Consider the following 19,687-nt stretch of genomic DNA (forward strand, 5'->3'; position numbering starts at 1 on the left):
GTCCAATCAAATATCGGGTTACTCCAATAGATTGAACTGCACAATGGCTGTCCCCTTTCTATTTTAAGCATTCAATGTTTTGATTGGTTCTTATTTTGACCTTGATCTTTATGTGACCAATGAAATCAATGGGAATTCAATGGACAAAGCGACTACCAAACAGCAATCATCTCATAATCATTTGTTTATATTTTATCTCATGCAGATACAAAAGTGATTGTAATGTATGGTAAATTGCTATGTAAGTGGACACTTACAAATGTACCCAAAAATACAAATATGCATTTATTTATATGAAAAGGTCTGCAGACAGGAAACACATATATCGATAGGTCTCGAAATTATAGATACACTGTACACATAATACATTTGTCGATTTGAACATTACACAAATGCATACGTGTGACTTAGTACTTCCTAGCATGTATCAAACAGATACACTTTGAGATAAAAGAGAAAGTATAAATACATGAGAAAATTCATTGTTGGGACCCAAGAAATTGATTGAAATATGAATTAGGTCTGTTCTCCTTGTTATTTTGCCCTCATTATCAATTTTGATACATATTTTCATGGTCAGCATTACAATAATATAATAAACTACTTTTAAATAATCCATTTGGGAACAACCCCTCAAGGTAATAACTAACCCTTTTGTGAGGGGTAAATTTCCAATGATAATTTTTTTTTTTCGTTTTAACCACTTCTAAGTTCAAAAGTATATTCATGGACTTCAATCTTTTTTATTTATGTCTGGTCAGAATGGGGACATTAAATCTGATGCTTCGTGTAGAGAAAGTGAATTGCTCTATGGTCTATGCATGTTAAGAATCCTTGTAACAACTCTTTGAGGGGTCTGTTATTGGTCTGTTGCAAGGCAAAATTTCTTTCCTTATCCAATTTACCCTCATTTTCTGGTGGCAGTCTAAATTTTCCCAATCTTCATCTTGGACTGCCTGCATCATAGGACCTACTTATTGTATTTATTGTTTAATTGTACTCGTCCTGAAAATGCATGAAATAATTGTCACTGGACGTTAAACAAACAACAATCAATCTTCATTATTGAAAATAAGAGGACCCTTTTTTTAGAAAAGTTGTTCCAAATACAATGAATAATCCCCCGTTTAAGTTCCCATCCTGATAAAAAATAGACCGCAACAACACAGACAATATGTATATATAGAACTTATGCCTTACAATGGAAATCCTTATGTCCACATGGCCAGTGGTATTGAGTTGTAGTTTTTAAAATTATTTAGACAATATTTATTATAGCAAATGCAATTATAACAATCTATAAATGGTCGATTAGTTATAAAATTTTACATCATTTCTAAGTTCAGTCAATCAGAAATAGAAGAACACATCTTAAGTATTTGTAATGACCCACTGTTGAATAATAATTTTATTTACCACTATCATTATTGATAGTTTTAAAATTTAAAATAAATTTTTAAATATTTTTTGTCAAGGGATTCTCTTTCCATTTTATAATTTTGAAAATGCCACGTGAAGTTGTTTTCCTCTTCAGTTTTATTTTGCAAAGTCTTACATTTCTAGCAAATTTCATTATATCTTCTTCTTCTTTTGAGCTTATTATGAGTGCATAGTCTCATTTTTGCAAGCCTAGATTGTTCAGATTTCATAGTTAGCTGATAAACATGCATGACATTAGGTTAACATTCCCTTGTCGAAATGTTTTGAAAAAAAAAAAAATTTATATTGAAATTTTTTGAATTTTTCTCTTGTAGGTTTTGGTCTATAATGCACTGATGTAAATAGTTAAAAAATGGTTGAAGGGTTAAGTTTTAATTCTAAGCCAAAAAAAGGAGAACCCAAGCTTATGAAGAGATGAACCAATATCAATACCCCTGGTTTTTTTTTCTCCAAGATACATGTACTAAGTAAATCATGTGCTAGGGAATGTTAAGATGTTTTCAAATGGTCCAAATATCTAATATTGGACATGATATATATATATATGTACATGTACATGATGTATGCTAGTTTGGGGGAGAAACAAAGATATTTTGCATCTCTTCTCTGTTTTTATCACTTTCCATTGTTTCATAAGACCCTTGATTTATTTAATGGTGCTACCACTGCCAATGATGTCTGTTCTACTGTATTATTTTCTTTTTATATGTCGGCTCTGTTTGTACCTATTGTCTCCTTACATTGAAGTAAATAAAACATGAGAAGAAATGCATTTGTTCTGAAATCAACAGCAAATTTTGAAACTTAAAGTGCTTCAAAATTGCTGATGTTTTATTTTCTGGGTTAATGACTTGGTCCATTTTGCTTTTGTTGGTTATGGTGATTTGTAAGTGTTTGCTCCTAGTTTAGTATGTTATATAGGTGTAGGTGATAGAAGACAAAACTTGTGCATTAATTTATAAGACCATGTTTCAACCATCAATTTCTCTTGAAAATGTCTGTGTCAAGTCAGTTATTTGTCATTTATTATGTTTGTTGTGAGACATTTCTTTTCTTTGTGGTACATGTACATTATGTAACATACTTTCCCTTGGAGTCCAGTTCTTTTGTTATTACCATTATATGTCATAATGAGAAAATTCATCCTTAATTTGGAGTTCCCTGACTTACTAAAATAGTTCAATTTTTACATTAATGTTATATAAAAAGTGTAGATCATGAAAAAACTTAAAAGTGTCTTACCAGGGTGACAACTCTGTCAGATCCATTGTTAAAAATACAAGAAAACATTTCATCAGTTCTGCACTCACTTTTAAAAGTTTTATTGAATTTAGCAACTCCTGCTCCATTTTGCCCTCCTGTGTTAAGGAAAATACAACTGATGTTGCAAATTCAATTGAGCCTTTCATCAAGTGTTCCCCATGTTAAATTGGAATAAGAACATTGCTATGTTTTCAAAGAAGAAAAAGAGTGTTATACTAGAATTGGAATTCAGTGCTTCTCTAGCTAAAAATCTCTTTGATGATCTTTTGGGGGTAAAAAAAAACATGTAATAAATTTTTCAAAAACATCTATGTTTTCATGGTTATGTATGTTTTTACAGACACTCACAGTTTCTGTTGATAAGATTTTTCTTTTTTTGTATTTTCAGATTTTCATTAATCCATTTTGAAGATATCAAAATGTCTAGTCAAGTTGATACCATGTTCCAGCTGCCAGTAGATTTTCCTAATATAAAGGCAGAAATCAAACAGGAATATGCTGGGTAAGATGACACATATACAAGCTCTTTTGCTCCAGGTTGAATATTAGTCAAAAAAAAAGTGTGTGTACCCAGAAATGAAAGGCATGTAACTATGTAACTACAAATTATAGAAGAATGATTTATTGTCAGTAGACACATGTTTAATAATAAGGCAAAAACTATACATACTTCTTGTCTGTCTCCTGGTAGAATTAAAAAGGGTAGGTTAGGCTTTGTTTGACCTGCTAGTCAAATGCGTTTTGTTAAAATATACTTTTTCACTTTTTTTATCTTTTGGAAAATGTTGTTTGTGCTGTATTTAAACCCCTCTACCAAGAAATTTGTTTTGCATGCACAAGTATAAAAATTGCAGTTTTTATCCAACGCAATCATTGGTTTGAACGTTGTTTTCAATTTAGACTTGTTTATATTTTTCCGTTTGGGCTTGTATTATATTTGCCTTCGGGTTTATATAATTTGTTCATCCTATTTCGACTCTTCAAAATTCAAGAGTCAATCCTAAATTGAGTTAAATTATATGGCCTTCAAAATACCGTTTTGATTCCTAACATCACTGAAGAGACATTAATTGTTGAAATCCGGATATGGTGTACAAATTTTTGCACCTTTGCGGTATACCATCTATTCCGCAAGTTTTTTGTTTTCTGTTTGGTATTAAATTGATAATTAAGATCCATTTTGTTACATCTGGTGATCCGTTTATTTGGCAATCGCCATGGCAGTCAGCAGGGTTTAAGAACATCTGTTAATCGACCTCAGTGCTAGTGAAATGGGTTTTGTTAAGATATACTTTTTCACTTTTTGGTCTTTTTTAAAAAGTTGTTTGTGCTGTATTTAAACCCCTCTACCAAGAAATTTGTTTTGCATGCACACATATAAAAATTGCAGTTTTTATCCAACGCAATCATAGGTTTGAATGTTGTTTTCAATTTAGACTTGTTTATATACATGTGTATGGAAATATACAAATATGTCTGAACTCTGGACTACAGTGTTAACTGAAAATCTCCAAATGTCCCCAAAATATGAAAAAAAACTCTTATTATTTACCTTTTACTTTTTTTTGGTTCAGAAAAATCAGAAATGATATTTTCAGAAAGAGGGGTCTGACATTTATAATTGACTGACTTAAAGTTGAAATCCATCAGTTTTACAAAATATTTAACTTTGTACAACTTTTGATAGAGAAAAATATTTCTATATGTTAATTTTCTTTTTGAAAGTATTGAAGTAATGATAAATTCTGTTGTAAGATTGTGTAATTATACTGTATGTTATAAATAGGGATCCTGCTCCAGCAAAGAAAAGAGGAAGAAAGAAGGGTAGTAAGAACCAGAAACAGACAACAATCACAGATAGTATGCCTGTTAGGAAGAAAAGAGACAGATTTAATGGGATGCCAGAAGAAGAAGTTGTTAAACGTGTTCTGCCAGATCATCTAGCACCTGATCTAGATATTGTGATTGTAAGTTAGACATACAACTTTTTTTTTAAGGTGGGTACACACAAATACAATTGACATAAGCTCTGTGATAATATGGTACCTGATCTAGATAGTGTTATTTTAAGTTCAATTTGCATATCCTTGTCATGTGATATCTATATTTGTTCTTTTTTGTCGAGCCTTCAACTTTTGTCGAAAAAGCGAGACATAGCGATTCTACGTTCCGGCGGCGTCCACAAATATTCACTCTGTGGTTAAAGTTTTTAAAATTTTAATAACTTTCTCAAACTATCCTGGATTTCTACCAAACTTGGACAAAAGCTTGTTTATGATCATAAGATAGTATCCAGAAGTAAATTTTGTAAAAAAAAAATTCTTGTTTTTCCGTATTTTACTTATAAATGGACTTAGTTTTTCTGCCAGGAAACATTACATTCACTCTGTGGTTAAAGTTTTTAAAATTTTAATTACTTTCTCAAACTATCCTGGATTTCTACCAAACTTGGACATAAGCTTGTTTATGATCATAAGATAGTATTCAGAAGTAAATTTAAAAAAATAAATCCTGTTTTTCCATATTTTACTTTTAAATGGACTTAGTTTTTCTGCCAGGAAACATTACATTCACTCTGTGGTTAAAGTTTTTAAAATTTTAATAACTTTCTTAAACTATCCTGGATTTGTACCAAACATGGACAGAAGTTTGTTTATGATCAAAAGCTAGTATCTAGAAGGAAATTTTTATTAAAATTTTGTACTTGTTTATCCATATTTTACTTATAAATGGACTTAGTTTTTCTTCCAGTTAACATTAGATACAGTCTGCAGTTAAATTTTTTAAAACATTTATTAGATTCATAAACTATCCTGGATTTTTACCAAACTTGGACAGAAGCTTCTTACAATAAAAAAATTGTATCGAGAGGAATATTTTTATTAAATTTTTTCCTCATCTCATTTTTGTTGAGCCTGCGATTAACAGCAAAAGAAGGTGAGACACTGGGTTCCGCGGAACCCTTACAAATTTTTCTTTTTATAAGTTGAAAGTTGCATTTCTATTATCTATTCATTAAATTTTTCATCCATCTGACACAAGATCTAGCTATTGTCAGTGTATGGTGAAACACAGATGAACCAGCATGTTAACGTGTTATGTTTTTGCATAATTTAATCTTCTGAATCATCAGCATGTATTGCCATTGAATTTCAGTATTAAGGAATAACAGTGATCATTTGCAATTAAATGCTGAAGTTATCTTAAACTAACAATTCATTTATACATGTATTTACCCTACATTTCCTTAATTAATATGGTCAAAGCTAACCATAGTATAGGGGTAAAACCTAAACATTTAAATTTAAATAAGTATCATGAAAAGTTTTTATACTTTATAGATTACAGACTTTATTCTATGTATATTGTTTTACAGGTTGGTATAAATCCAGGATTATGTGCAGCATATGTTGGTCATCACTATGCAGGACCAGGGAACCATTTTTGTATGTATACAAATTATACTAGCAATACAATTATTTATAGAATCAATAATTTTCTTATTTTAAAATACAGAAATATATGTGGCTTTTATAGATGATTGTAACATGGAAGGAGCTCATGTGCCTTGGGTTAACCTCAGTAATCAGCATATGTGATGGACAAACCTTTATTTTTTATATAGACTATCCAAAAATAGTAGCCAAGGGCAAATGTACGGTGTCAAAGCATCATTGTTTGGGTGACTGAAGAAAAGGGCAAATTGAAAGATTCTTCACCCTCGTAAGACAGTTTAAACGCTCTAAAAGTATCACTTAGCAATTCCTAAAGGAAAATATTCAGCATGAAAGTTTTGGTTAATAGATATATATATATATATATATAGAGAGAGAGAAAATTCTTAATTCAAATTTACACAACAAAGAAGTTTTCTATGTTATTTGAAGACTCAAATTTGTTCCTAGAAAATTATTTTATTCCATAGGAAAAAGAGATCCACTGAAAAATCTTAGCATGTGTTTGATAGGCTTGTTTGTTCTCATATAGAAATGATTTATGTTTTTAACAGGGAAATGTATGTTTTTGTCTGGATTAATACCAGAGCCATTAACAGCCAATGATGATTATAAATTGTTGAATCATGGGATAGGTTTTACTAATATTGTTGAAAGAACAACCAGAGGGAGTGCAGATCTGTCCAGGTAGGCTACATATGTAAAATGTGGTAGTTTTATTGTCTTGCCTCAATGTGGTCAAGGAGGCAAGAATTAGGAGTGCTGTTTCTCCATTAAGGGGAAACCACTAAAGGAAAGTCAATGATATGTGGAATGCAGGTGTTTAAGCTCCCACATATCTTATTTCCATTGACATTATTTGGCTCCACCCTTCACTCATGGTTCATTGACTTTGTAACTTTTTTGATAATTTACGTGTTAAAAGTTTTTGATTATGTCAGTTAAAGGAGAACCACTTATGATAAGTAAATGGTATTTGGTATGCAGTTGTATAAGTATAAGCATATCTCATTTCCATGGAGATTATTTTGCCATTTGACCTCATCATGGTGCATTGACTTTGAAAGTCTTTTATAGTTTACATGTTATACTGTTTCCATTTTAATTTCAACATTTGCATTATACTATCAAAATTACATACAGGCAAGACATATCTCTGTGTCAACAATTGATTATTTAATTTTGTTAGTTGCAGTTGTTTTGTGGGAAGTATTTGATGATTCAATCTTTATTAATTTTTTACCACTATTTAATTAAATACTAGTAGAAGAATCAGAAAGAAATGTTCTGTTTTCTCTAAAAACTTTTTGCCACTTTATCTCATAAAGGAAAATTAAATTGAAATCCTAATTTCTTATTTTCTATAATTATTCAGTCTATCTTTCTGAAATAATCACCAACCACCAAATTTTAATGGAATTTGTGATTTAGCCAAGGTCAGCATAAAAGCTGCTAGGAAAATTTGTATTTTGTTGAACATTTAAATCCATGGTTTACCTATTTCCATGAAATCCACGAATATTGGTAGCTAATAATAAGAAGGAATCACAGTCACTTTTACATAAGAAGATTTTAAATGGGGGAGTGACAGAAGAAGAATAAGAATTCAAAATGTATTTTTTAGTTGACTGTAACAAATTTTGAAGTGTCGATGTCTAAAATAGATTGACCATAAAATTATATTTTATTTTAGGAAAGAAATTAAAGAAGGTGCTCAAATATTAACGGAAAAACTACAAAAGTATAAACCTAAGATAGCTGTATTTAATGGAAAAGGTAAGACACTTCTTTCTTTAAGCTAATCTGGTAATTGTATCAGAATTTTTTCAAGAAAACATTAAGATCAATAAAGGACTTGTTCTTTAAAATAGAAATTTTGAAATAGGGCAGATGGCCTACAAAGTGATCTACTTTTATTCCTCTATAGAGTTAAATGTATTAGTTTCTCTATATCAATATTCTGAAAGAGGTTGAAAAAGTATTGTGTTCAGCAACCTATCAACCTTATTCAGAATAAATACAGGGTAATTTGACATGTTCATGTCAACCCAAAGATTTTAAAATTGGTATTTGCTGCTTCTTACCTTAGTAAGATGGTTTGCCCATGATAAGATGACATGATTTCATATAGACTGTTAATTTCAGAGCTAGTATGTTAAAAATCCTGCTCAGCATGTTGTTCTTGTTGAAAAGATTTTCAATCATATTAAATCTCAGTATGACATTAACTTGCTCATATTCTGAGTATAGTTTAAAGATTACACATTTATCAATACTTTAAAATTTTCAATTACTAATAAAAAAAAAATGAGATTCTTGAAATATATTAGCTCAAAATAATGAACATTTTCGCTCTTGTGATCAGAAAATATTTGTCTAACAATTGTGTGTTCATTGTTTTATTGAAAGATATGTATAAAAATACATTAATGTTTTTCCAGAAAACATTTTATTTAATGTTTTTGTGCTGTCATTTTTAGGTATATATGAAGTTTTTGTTGGTCATAAAAACTTTGCCATTGGTAAACAGCCAGATCTCTTGGCAGGCACTGAAACTGTAAGTAATATTTGATAAAACAGTCCAGGTATCAGTAATTCCCTAGAAAGGAGTAAGGGCAATAATGCCCATATATTTGGCCTAAAACTTGACTTTGAGGCAAATCGGCCGATGATCAAAGTAAGTCACAAGTTTTTGGTTTAAAGGAAATATGAATTTTGGTTTCATTTGCCTTGAGCAGATGATCCAAGAACAAAAGTACCCTAGGAGCAGCAATATTTAAGAAATTTATCACGGAATTATAAATTCAAGCTACCATTAATTATTTCTATTCTAATAGGACAAATACAGCAATTCTTTTGGATCAAAGTGCTCTAGGTGAAGGCAGATATTTGCTGTTCCCGTAAATAAACACACTATCATTAATATCAATGTAAAAGACCAAGAAAAGTAAATTAGTGACATGCTTAAACGATTTACAATAACATACTTAGACAGGTTAGGACAAAGTTAAATGATTATCTTACTTTTATTTAACAAAAATTGGCTTTCAACAAATTTTTATACGCCCGTTTACGGGACGTATTATGGTATACCGTAGTCCGTCCGTCGTCAACATGTCGGACATTAACTCAAAAATGCTTTAACCAATTTGCATTGTTTATATCTATTGACGTGAGCTCCCTTTCGTTTTTTATAAAATTTAGATTTTACGTTTCCGAGTTGTGGGGTTTTATTCATTAAAAAAAGGGGGATTTTCCAGTTTTCAGACAATAAGTCAAGAATGCTTTCACCAACTTGCAAGAAATTGTGGTGAATTGTTTATATCTATTGACCTGAGCTCCCTTTCGATTTTTATAAATTTATAAGATTTTACGTTTCCGAGTTACAGGGTTTTATTCATAAAAAAAGGGGGATTTTCCAGTTTTCGGACAAAAACTCAAAAAATGCTTTCAGCAATTCTTATGAAACTTTGGTGAATTGTTTGTTTGTATTGATGTAAGCTCCCTTTAGAATTTTATAAATTTTACATTTCTGAGTTATGGGGTTTTATTCATTAAAAAAATGGGTGATTTTCCAGTTTTCGGACAATAACTCAAAAATGCTGTCACCAATTCTCATGAAACTTTGGTGAATTGTTTATATCTATTGATGTAAGCTCCCTTTTTATTTTCATAAATTTCTAATATGACATTGAGAATTAATTGAACTTTATTTGTTTATAGTCAGACAACAGATTTTCTAAGTATTGCACAACAGCAAGAAATCTTTAATTGAATATATTCAATTCATATAACCAATTTCAAGTTCTTTGACTACATTTATTCAGAAACCTATAATATGTCAAATATTTAATTACAATCCAAATTCAGACCTGAATCAAGCTTGAATATTGTGTCCATTTTTGCCCCAACTGTTCAGGGTTGGACCTCTGCCGGAGTATCTAACTGCGCTCAGCGAAGCAGTTTATTATCATTGTTAGTATATCTATCCGTGTTTTGATTACTTTCAGTTTCACATTCCCGTAGAATGCTTATATTCTTACGTCATCGTTCAATGACGTCATTTACACCGGTTGACCTTGGGTAACTCCTTCACAAAAAACATACGACGTGGGAGTAAGATGGGAACAGCCCAAACAAATCATGACCTTGCCAATCATCTAACATACAATATATTTTTCTGCAAGTGTGTACTCAAAGCTTTTGAAGAAAGTCATATTAGAATATAAAATTGAATACCAGGATTATATTCAGTCAAACACATACAGTTGTATATTGAGTTCAGTTGTAGTTGAAAATTAGAAGTTCAGCTGAGTTGATGCTAATTTATTTTTGAATGGTTCTGATTTCTATTTGATTATATAATACACAACAGAATGACATTACATGTGCAGTCGTCCATTATATTTAGCAGCAGGTCTTTTTTTATAAGAATTCTCATTGCATTTCAGACTGTGTATGTGATGCCTTCCTCAAGTGCAAGATGTTCACAGCTTCCGAGGGCCGTAGATAAAGTTCCATTTTATGCATCTTTGAAGAAGTTAAGAGATTATCTTCGTGGAGACTTAAAGGAGTTGGATGATTCTGAAGTTTGTTTTCCCGATTTAGAGTTAAAGGTTGTAAAAAGGGAGCCAAAACCAGAAATAAAAGAAGAAGCTGCTGATTCTTGTGCAATGCAAAGCCCTGCATACCCACAAAATTGTGACTCTGGTTACCCATCAACAAATATGCATATTAAGCAGGAACCCAGTTTTAATAGTCAATCTCAATATGGCATGCCAGGAAATGCTAACTGCTCTCAAATGCAATCCCCATATTTCAACTCTAATTACAGTTCAGGACAAAATGGAAATAGTCAATATCCAATGATGTATAATTCAGAGGGGAACAACTCGCAAAATTTTCAGATGGTTCAGAGTAATATGGGAGATAATTCATTCCACATGTCTCAAATGATGATGCAGGGACAATCTCAAAATTTTCAGATGTTTCAAGGAGCAATGCAGTCTTCATTTAGTGGTGATAACACAGGACATTCTTTTTCTTATCAACAAAGTTTACAAGCAAATGGAATGAAAAGTCAATCTACAGGACAGGTCATGGTTCAAAGTTCATTTCAAAGTCAAGGTCATCCATTCCACAATGGTGCTCTCAACTCTCAGCCTTCTAGTGGCTACCAGCAGGGTATGATTAGTCAAGGGAATTACATGAACTTTCCAAACCAACATCAGCAGAATTTTGCACAAGGAAATTTTGATCAAAATCCACAACCCTCAAGCGGGGATGTAACATTCATGGGATTTTCTCAAAGTCAGCAACAAGAAGGACAAAGCAATTATAGTCAGCCAGCCTCTAACTTTGTAAAGCAAGAACCTGCAGATTATAATGACCCTCAAACTGGAAGCTGTAATGGACAAAAACAAATAGATTCCTCACAGTGTAATAATATGATGAACTTTCAAAGTCATCAGGGTCAAGGTTACATGTCCCAAAATGATGTTCCTCCAATGCATATCAAAGAAGAACCAAAGGATTTTGGGGACTTTACAAATGGTTCATGTCAAAGTAGATAGATGTGTCATTAATTTCATTTTTATGCCCCACCTAGGGGCATTATGTTTTTCGGTCTGTGCGTCCGTTCGTCCATTCGTCCGTCTGTCCCGCTTCAGGTTAAAGTTTTTGGTCCCTTCAGGTTAAAGTTTTTGGTCAAGGTAGTTTTTGATGAAGTTGAAGTCCTATCAACTTGAAACTTAGTACACATGTTCCCTATGATATGATCTTTCTAATTTTAATGCCAAATTAAAGTTTTGACCCCAATTTCAGGGTCCACTGAACATAGAAAATGATAGTGCGAGTGGGGCATCCGTGTACTATGGACACATTCTTGTTTTGTGACAATTTGCCTATCTCAATTTGACCCAGTGTTCCAGCTAGGTCGTTTTCACAGGGTGGTCCGCCCGCCCTTTCCCGAGTGCCGCCCTGTGCCCTTTTTACAGTCTGCAGGGCGCCCTGCCTTTTTTGAAGATCGATTGGTATATTATTTTGTTCGTATTGATATGATCAGCCAATTACGAAAATTTACCTGGCGACAAGTATATGACTTTGTTTACGACCCCAAGCTAATCAACGATTACAACAGGTGTCATATTCTGTTGTTATAGGTAATCCTTTTATTGGATGGGTCATTTAATGATCATCAACATTAATTCATTCAAATAGAATCGGTCAGTCGGCATTTGTCTTTGAACTTGAAGAAATGTTCATACAAATTGGGCACAATTAGCAATGTTTACCGTAGTTTCATGGAGAAAACGTAATTGACAGAAAGTCGAAAACCATAATCAACTCATTAAAAACATTGCTCTTATTGTTTTCCGTGAAATAAATAGCAAATTAAGACGTATTTTTCATTGACTGCCTTCATTTTTTATACGAAAATAACAAAATCGGCCGCCATATTGTTGATCGTATTTACAAAATGTACATCTTCTACGTACTGTTTATTATCCTCCGAAGAAGGAGCACACCCAAATAAAGAAGGATAACTCAATCTTATTTTTTCCTAGCATTGAGTAACCTACTAAGATATTATAAAATATGTCTTCATAATTCTGGCTTTAGAATTTATATGTTTAGGTGTTTTGAGTTATGGGAAAAGTTAAAGAATGTCTTAGTAGCAGGGTTGGTAGGGTGCCTTGGTCATCTTTTTCTGTATTTTTTATTTTCAATCCAAATTTTCACTGTTCACTATATCCTAACATTGTGCATTTACAGCTGTTTTGTGCTGTATTGCCATTAAGCACAGAAAAGGTAGAAAGGTGAAACTTGTAAAGTGTGTCAGACCATAGAAACAGAATGAAGCAGGACATTTTTCAAAAAATACTGCATATAAAGCTTAACTGTGCCAAGCAATGATTTAAAACTTGTGTCACAAGCTGCTTGATAAGTTTTCAGCCTAAAAAGTAGAAAGATAGTTTTTCTCTGGGCTAATGATGTTGTTCTTGTATATTTATAACCAGTGATTCAATGAACAAACAATGTTTTATTATAATCTTTATTTAAACATGCCCTTTTCATATTATCATATCACACGTTAAATGCCCTTTTTCAGGATTGGCACCCTGCCCTTTTGAAATCCTAGCTGGAACACTGTGACCTGAATTCCTGCATTATATATATACATTAATTTCATAACAGTTTTATTACCTATTTTAATGTTTTATTATTATTAATAATCAAAATAAATTTGACAGCATTTGTTCTCTATATACATGATATGAATTAAACCAAAATCTTTAGGAAATGTGCTGCTTAGACATTCTGACAAATCTTCCTTATGTCTGTTTAATAACATCATAGTGAAACTGTGTCATGGAGTCACAACTTATGTTTATATGTTCTGAAACTGTTCTTCAGACAATAAAAATATATTATTTTATTTGTTATCAGTCAGTTTTAAATTTTCCTCAAACACTGAACCAGATAGGCTGAAAATGTACTTTATGTTTTGATTTTTTTATTTATAAATCATATAGTTAACTTGGTAGTTTATTTATATGCATCTAGATAAACATGATAAAACTAAAGGATTTCAAAGGAACATAATTATGTGTGTCATTCTTGTATGTAATTGACATGTAGTATATATATATATATATATGTAGTATTAGGTAATAGTTTCATTATTTTTATTTATCTTTATTTCCTTTTATATTTGAATGTTTTGATAATTTATAGGTTTTTTTTGCATATACATTAACAGTAAATTTTAATACCAACTGATATCTATCAGTACATTTGATCTCAGATCTTTTGTAGTAATTTTGAAAACATTAATTTTTTTAATGTGCTGTTTGAATAGGCCAAAAATATATAAACTCAGGGTACTTCTTGTATGTGTCACGTACTTAATCATATTAATACCAGTTTATGTGATTGTTATTGTCAAACAATATACATATATAGAACATTTTATTTTAATGTACATGTACAAACTTTTAGTGTACAAACTGTGGTTGTAAATAATGGCATATTAAAATTATCAATCACATTTGTTTATAGTATGATTTAGAAATCATTTCAGACCATATTATCATGAAAATGTCAACTAAATATTTAAAACAAAATAAATTATTATTATTTCATCATGCTTTGAAATTCTTGTTCAGAAGTATGTTTTTCTTAAATGTGTGTGGTCATAATTCAGTATGAATATGCATGTATAATAAACAGAAGAATTTTGTTTTCTTGGACATCCAAAATACTATCAGAATTTGTGCTATGTACTGTGTACTGTGTTTTACCTGTTTTGGGGTTGCACAGTGAAGAATTTACATTCAAAATTTGTTTAAAAAAATCCTTTATGTTTAGTTATTGGTGCTCTAGAAATCACAGTTGTACTAATGTGTGTCTTCTAAACGAAAGTTTGGCCAGTAAATAAAAAAATTCTGTTCTGAATGTTCCTTTGATGACAACAGAATGATAAAGGATAATTTATTGAAAAATATGGTTAATGAAACATAAACCAGCAATAAAGAGTGTGCTAGCAAATATCTATCCACAGAGTTTTATCATTTGCTACAAAGCAGTTGTTCTTGTCCATTTAAAATCTGGAGTTATTGAGCACATGTAGTTGTTTTCAATCAAATATGATGCCAGCTCCTGAATGGAAGAAGAAAATAAAAGTGTTACAACATTTATCAATGTTTATTTTTAGAACGTATGCAAATAAATGACTAGGGACATGGGACAATAGGGGAGAAGCCAATCTCATAAATATTCATTCATTTCACCATATGCACATTTGACATTTATGGTAAAATTATTATGAAAGTTACAATTTATATAAATTCTCAGGATATTATTTTCATATGTTTGTTTATTTTGAAAATGTTAAAGATGAATTATGTTATTTTCTTACATTTTACTTTATTTTAAATACAGATAGTCTGTACAATTTTTGTTTTCATTCATCATGTAAAAATCTCTATAGTGCAATGCATTTTAAAATAAATAGTATGTTTACAAGAGTGCTGTATATTGCATTTATTTATTTAAGACATGAAATATTGATGTTTGATATATACATTTGTAAATGTTATTATATTGTTAATGATTTTTTTAATATGGAATTTTTGGATATATTGATATGATACATTTGGTTGTGTTTCTGGTACAATTAGGAAAACTTTAATATTTTTAAAAATATTTACTGCCGGGAACAATTCATGAAAGATGGATAATTTTTGAATCTTTTCTTTAGAGAGATATTGTACTTTAAAAAAGGACTGTAAGACATTGCAGTATAAGAATACTTTTGCTGTTGACACATTGCAGTATAAGAATACTTTTGCTGTTGACACATTGCAGTTTGGAGAAATGAATCACAGTGTCACTCATTATATTTCAAAATCCTATTATAAAGATAGGGTTATTAGACAAATATGTACCGATTATCAGGTTGTCTGTATATTGATATTGTAAAATATCAACTGTAAGTCACAATATGAAGCTTTTTGCCAATTGAGCACAGCGAAGGAGTTAAAAAAGGTTTCATATTTGTTGAGCAGCTGATTTTTTACAATATAAATATGATGATAATTCGATAATTGATTTATCAGATTGTATTTGTGTATTTTGTGTTTTGTTTCACCAGCAAACTGGAAGATGACTTGATAAGTTCAGGTCAAACTTATCAACATCTGTTCATTCATTATGATGTCAGTGATATGTCCAGGTCAAATTTAATTAGACCTGGTTTATGTATTTGACGTCACAAAGCCTGATATGAAATTTTATGAAGAGCTGAGCAGAGTGATACAGACAGTTGGAACACTGATATTAATGGATATTGTCCCTCACATTATATCATATTTCACTTGTTATCTCCTGCAATATGTTATAATCCTCGAGACAATGTTTCCATATACATGTATAAGTGCAATATCCCTGTTTTATACATCAAGTTCAATATGACATGCCACTTAACCAGTTTCTCTTTAAAATAATTTTTCTCACATAGATCTGAGCAAGCTTGCAAAAAAATTTCCAACCCAAATTGATATGTTTTATCCTTTTTTCAATTAATTTTCCTAAATATGCCCCTGTGGAAGTAAAGGAAAATCCCTGGTGTGAATTTTATTTTTTCCATATATTATTTACATTGCATATTGATTTTGTTGATAATGTCTATAAAATTTTAGTAACCTGAACTGGTTTTGTTGATGGAACTGTGTAAATTAAACCAAAATTTTTGATATACATGAACATGTACATGTAGTAACAAAATGTAATCTTAAATATTTTTTGAATGGGGCAAAGGAATGAAATTGTGATAACGTAATCCATTTGTTTGATATCGCTGAATTCCTATTTCTGAATGTACATTTTGTAATTGCTTCCATAAAAGATCATGGCAGTGAAAATAAATAGATTTCTTTGACAACATACCCAATTTACATAACATCTCATACATGTACTAGATTTATTTTGCTTTTTTTCATTTGTTATACTACATTCTATATGAAACCTGTGGCAAGGTTAAGTTTAGTTAAAAGTGATATAAAATAAATTTAGTCAGAAAGATAGATTTTGCAAATATAAAATATCTCAAATTTTTAAATCTGTCATTTATATATACATTAACAGTAACAGCTGTATTATGACTGACAAAGGGATATTCCATGAATGAACAATGTGATTAAAACAAATCCTAAATAAACTGTTCTATAGTAATCTGAGTGTTTATTTATATGTGTTAATCAAGAATATTAATGGTTTTATTGGGGACTTTCTTCTTACAGGTTTAAGGGCCCTTGGTGGCCAAGTGGTCTAAGTAGTTCATGCGCTCAATATAAACTAGCCTGTCAACACTCCAGGCACTACGGCTTCCCCCACCAATAAAAACTGGCTGCCACAATACAGCCAACAGTGCTGAAAATGGTGTTAAACACCAATCAATCAATAAAAGAGCCAAAGGAACATTGGCGTCCAAAAAAGGAAAATTAACAATAGGAAACAAAAAATTCTCTTTTGTCGTTAACTTCACTTGAAACTGAAATATCCAAATCAAAAAAAGGACAATTATTGCTGTTAATATTAGATTTATTTAAAATCAGTTCTCTGGGGAAAATTTCTGCAGTATAATTGGAGAACTCTTGACTATTTTAAGAAAACTATTTACGTTTTTATGCCCCCGCCTTAGCGAGGGGGCATTAAGTTTTACCCTTGTCTGTCTGAACGTCCCAAAGTTGGTTTCCGTTCTCTAACTTTAGTTTGCCTCAACAGAATGTTATGAAACTTATACACAATCATTATTACCACAACACACAGATCAAGTTTGAATTTTGGTGGTGTCACTTTAACTGTTCTAGAGTTATGCTCCTTTACAAATGGAAAAATTGCTGAATATTTCGTTTCTGTCATCTAACTTTAGTTTGCCTCAACCAAATGTTATGAAACTTATACACAATGCTTATATCCACAAAATATAGATCAAGTTTGAATTTTTGTGGTGTCACTTTAACCGTTCTAGAGTTATGCCTGTTTACAAATCGAATTTTTTTTTACGTTTCTGTTCTTTTTTATCTATTAAAGAGGAATTAAGACAGATCCTTAAGGGAAACGAAAATAGTTTTCGTGGGTATCAATTTTGGTGGATTGAGGAAAACTTGCATTTTCGTGGATATTTGATTTCGTGGTTTTGCCTATCTCTACATACACAGCCATAGAGAACATTTGAATTCGTGGTTCACCTGTACCCATGAAACCCACGAAAATTGGTATCCAACGAATAATAATGAATCCACAGTACCGGTATATAATACGGATATGAAAAGTTTTTTCTAATCGATTAAATCATTTTATATAGAATTACACATGTAAATAATCTAGTTATCAATGAACAGAGGTTATTGATTGAAATGAAATTGACAATTCAAACACACCTACAACCTGAAACATAAAACTGGATTCACAATATTTATATATTATTCCTACTTTGGATTGGTTCCCTGCTTAACTATTGACTACCCCCAAAAAAAGGTAGAACCTTAGCTAGTAATGATTTCATGGTTCAGCTAGCAAGCAAGCTAACCAAAGATACTACCTTTGCCTACAAACTCAAGTCAAGGTGCTGTAAGCAATATGGTAGGTTAACTATTTGGTGTACGGTATAATTGTAAGGTGTTCATGTCCACCTTGTAGGGTTCATCTGACCTTCACTTCATTTACATGGATCATTGATAATGTTAAGTTTATGTAACCTTCATATTAAAGACTTTCATCATTAATTCAAGTATTATAACTAATGCACGAGACACTTCAGCGTGTGAACTCTTGTATCTTTATAACACTGAAGCCAAATATAATTGATTATAAATGTAGCGTTAATCTTTCTTTTTGGTAGTTATCTGAATATACCAGGTAGTTGGGGAATATTCAGACCCCAAATGAAAAGTATGAATAATGCTTAAGGAAATCTGTTCAAACTACTAAAACTTAGTACCCTCTATAGCATACAATGATAAAAAGTATTTAATTCCACAAATAAGAAACCTGAGAAAAAATAATGCAAATCTTTCCAAAAAGAAGGTGCACATTTGAAATCTGTTCAATCACTGTACTGTGCAAAGTTTGAATAATGTTGGAGCTATGCAAAGCACAAGCTAGGTACCTTCTAGGCATTTCATATGGATTGAAGGAGTGGAGTGGTAAATAGACCAGCAATCATCTCTGACAGAATACAAAATGAACTTAAAAGAGTAGAAAACAAATGATAAAATTTCTGTGCTCAATGTTTTCAGAATAACCTTCATCAGGTACATTATTTAACAAAAGTTTGGAAAATCAAAAATATTAACACAAGGTGTTTCAATGTCCATATAAATAGGCCAATCAAAGGGTTTTCACCTGGTAATAAAAATATTGTGCATCTCGCTTTAAATAGCCTTCCTCAGTAATTGGCTTCAACAAGCACAGAAGTCTCCTATAAAGTTTGACCAATCAGGATAATGGTGGCAATTCTAGATAATAAATAATCATAAAAATTCTTTAATCATAAAATTATAATGACTCTCTGGAAACTTTTAGTTCATTTATTTCATGGTTCTACAGTAGAGACAAATGCATAGTGACCTGTATGTCCATCCACTTACAATTTGCATAACAGCAACTCTTCTTTATTCTGATCAGTAAAAGGGGCCTCGGTGGCCGAGTGGTCTAAGTAGTTACTACTGTAATCACTAGCCAGTCAACACTGAGGTTGTGAGTTCGAACCCCGCTCGTGCGGGTGCACTCGACTCCAATCTTAATTGACTAGGATTGTCAGTTTTCCTATTGAAGGTCAGTGGTTTTCTCCGGGCACTCCAGCTTCCTCCACCAATAAAAACTGTCTGCCACGAAATAGCCCAAAAGCAGAGCTGAAAAGTGGCGTTAAAACACCAAAAATCAAAAAATCAAATCTGATCAGTAAACAATTTTACAACACACAGTTCAGATGCTTGTTAGTTCAGATAAATAAAACTTTGAAC

At 31.3% G+C, this 19,687-nt stretch overlaps 1 protein-coding gene across 1 annotated transcript; it reads left to right on the top strand.

The window, feature by feature from the left end:
- Positions 1-140: 140 nt before the first annotated feature.
- LOC127707555 (uncharacterized) lies at positions 141-16,892 on the top strand. The gene is made up of 8 exons (XM_052212154.1): positions 141-241; positions 3,092-3,205; positions 4,490-4,670; positions 6,080-6,149; positions 6,713-6,845; positions 7,852-7,934; positions 8,639-8,715; positions 10,610-16,892. The coding sequence occupies exons 2-8, from the start codon at positions 3,123-3,125 to the stop codon at positions 11,729-11,731; spliced, it is 1,749 nt and encodes a 582-aa protein (XP_052068114.1). The 5' UTR covers positions 141-241; positions 3,092-3,122; the 3' UTR covers positions 11,732-16,892.
- The last annotated feature ends 2,795 nt before the right edge of the window (positions 16,893-19,687 follow it).

This window comes from Mytilus californianus, unplaced genomic scaffold, assembly GCF_021869535.1.
Source record: "Mytilus californianus isolate M0D057914Y unplaced genomic scaffold, xbMytCali1.0.p SCAF_1, whole genome shotgun sequence".
Taxonomy (NCBI): domain Eukaryota; kingdom Metazoa; phylum Mollusca; class Bivalvia; order Mytilida; family Mytilidae; genus Mytilus; species Mytilus californianus.

Bases quoted from the DNA above. Each gene is read 5' to 3' on its own strand.
- LOC127707555 (XM_052212154.1), top strand. From the start codon at position 3,123: ATGTCTAGTCAAGTTGATACCATGTTCCAGCTGCCAGTAGATTTTCCT. The intron at 6,846-7,851 runs GTAGGCTACATA...ATTTTATTTTAG, and splicing joins GGGAGTGCAGATCTGTCCAG to GAAAGAAATTAAAGAAGGTG. The intron at 8,716-10,609 runs GTAAGTAATATT...ATTGCATTTCAG, and splicing joins TCTTGGCAGGCACTGAAACT to ACTGTGTATGTGATGCCTTC.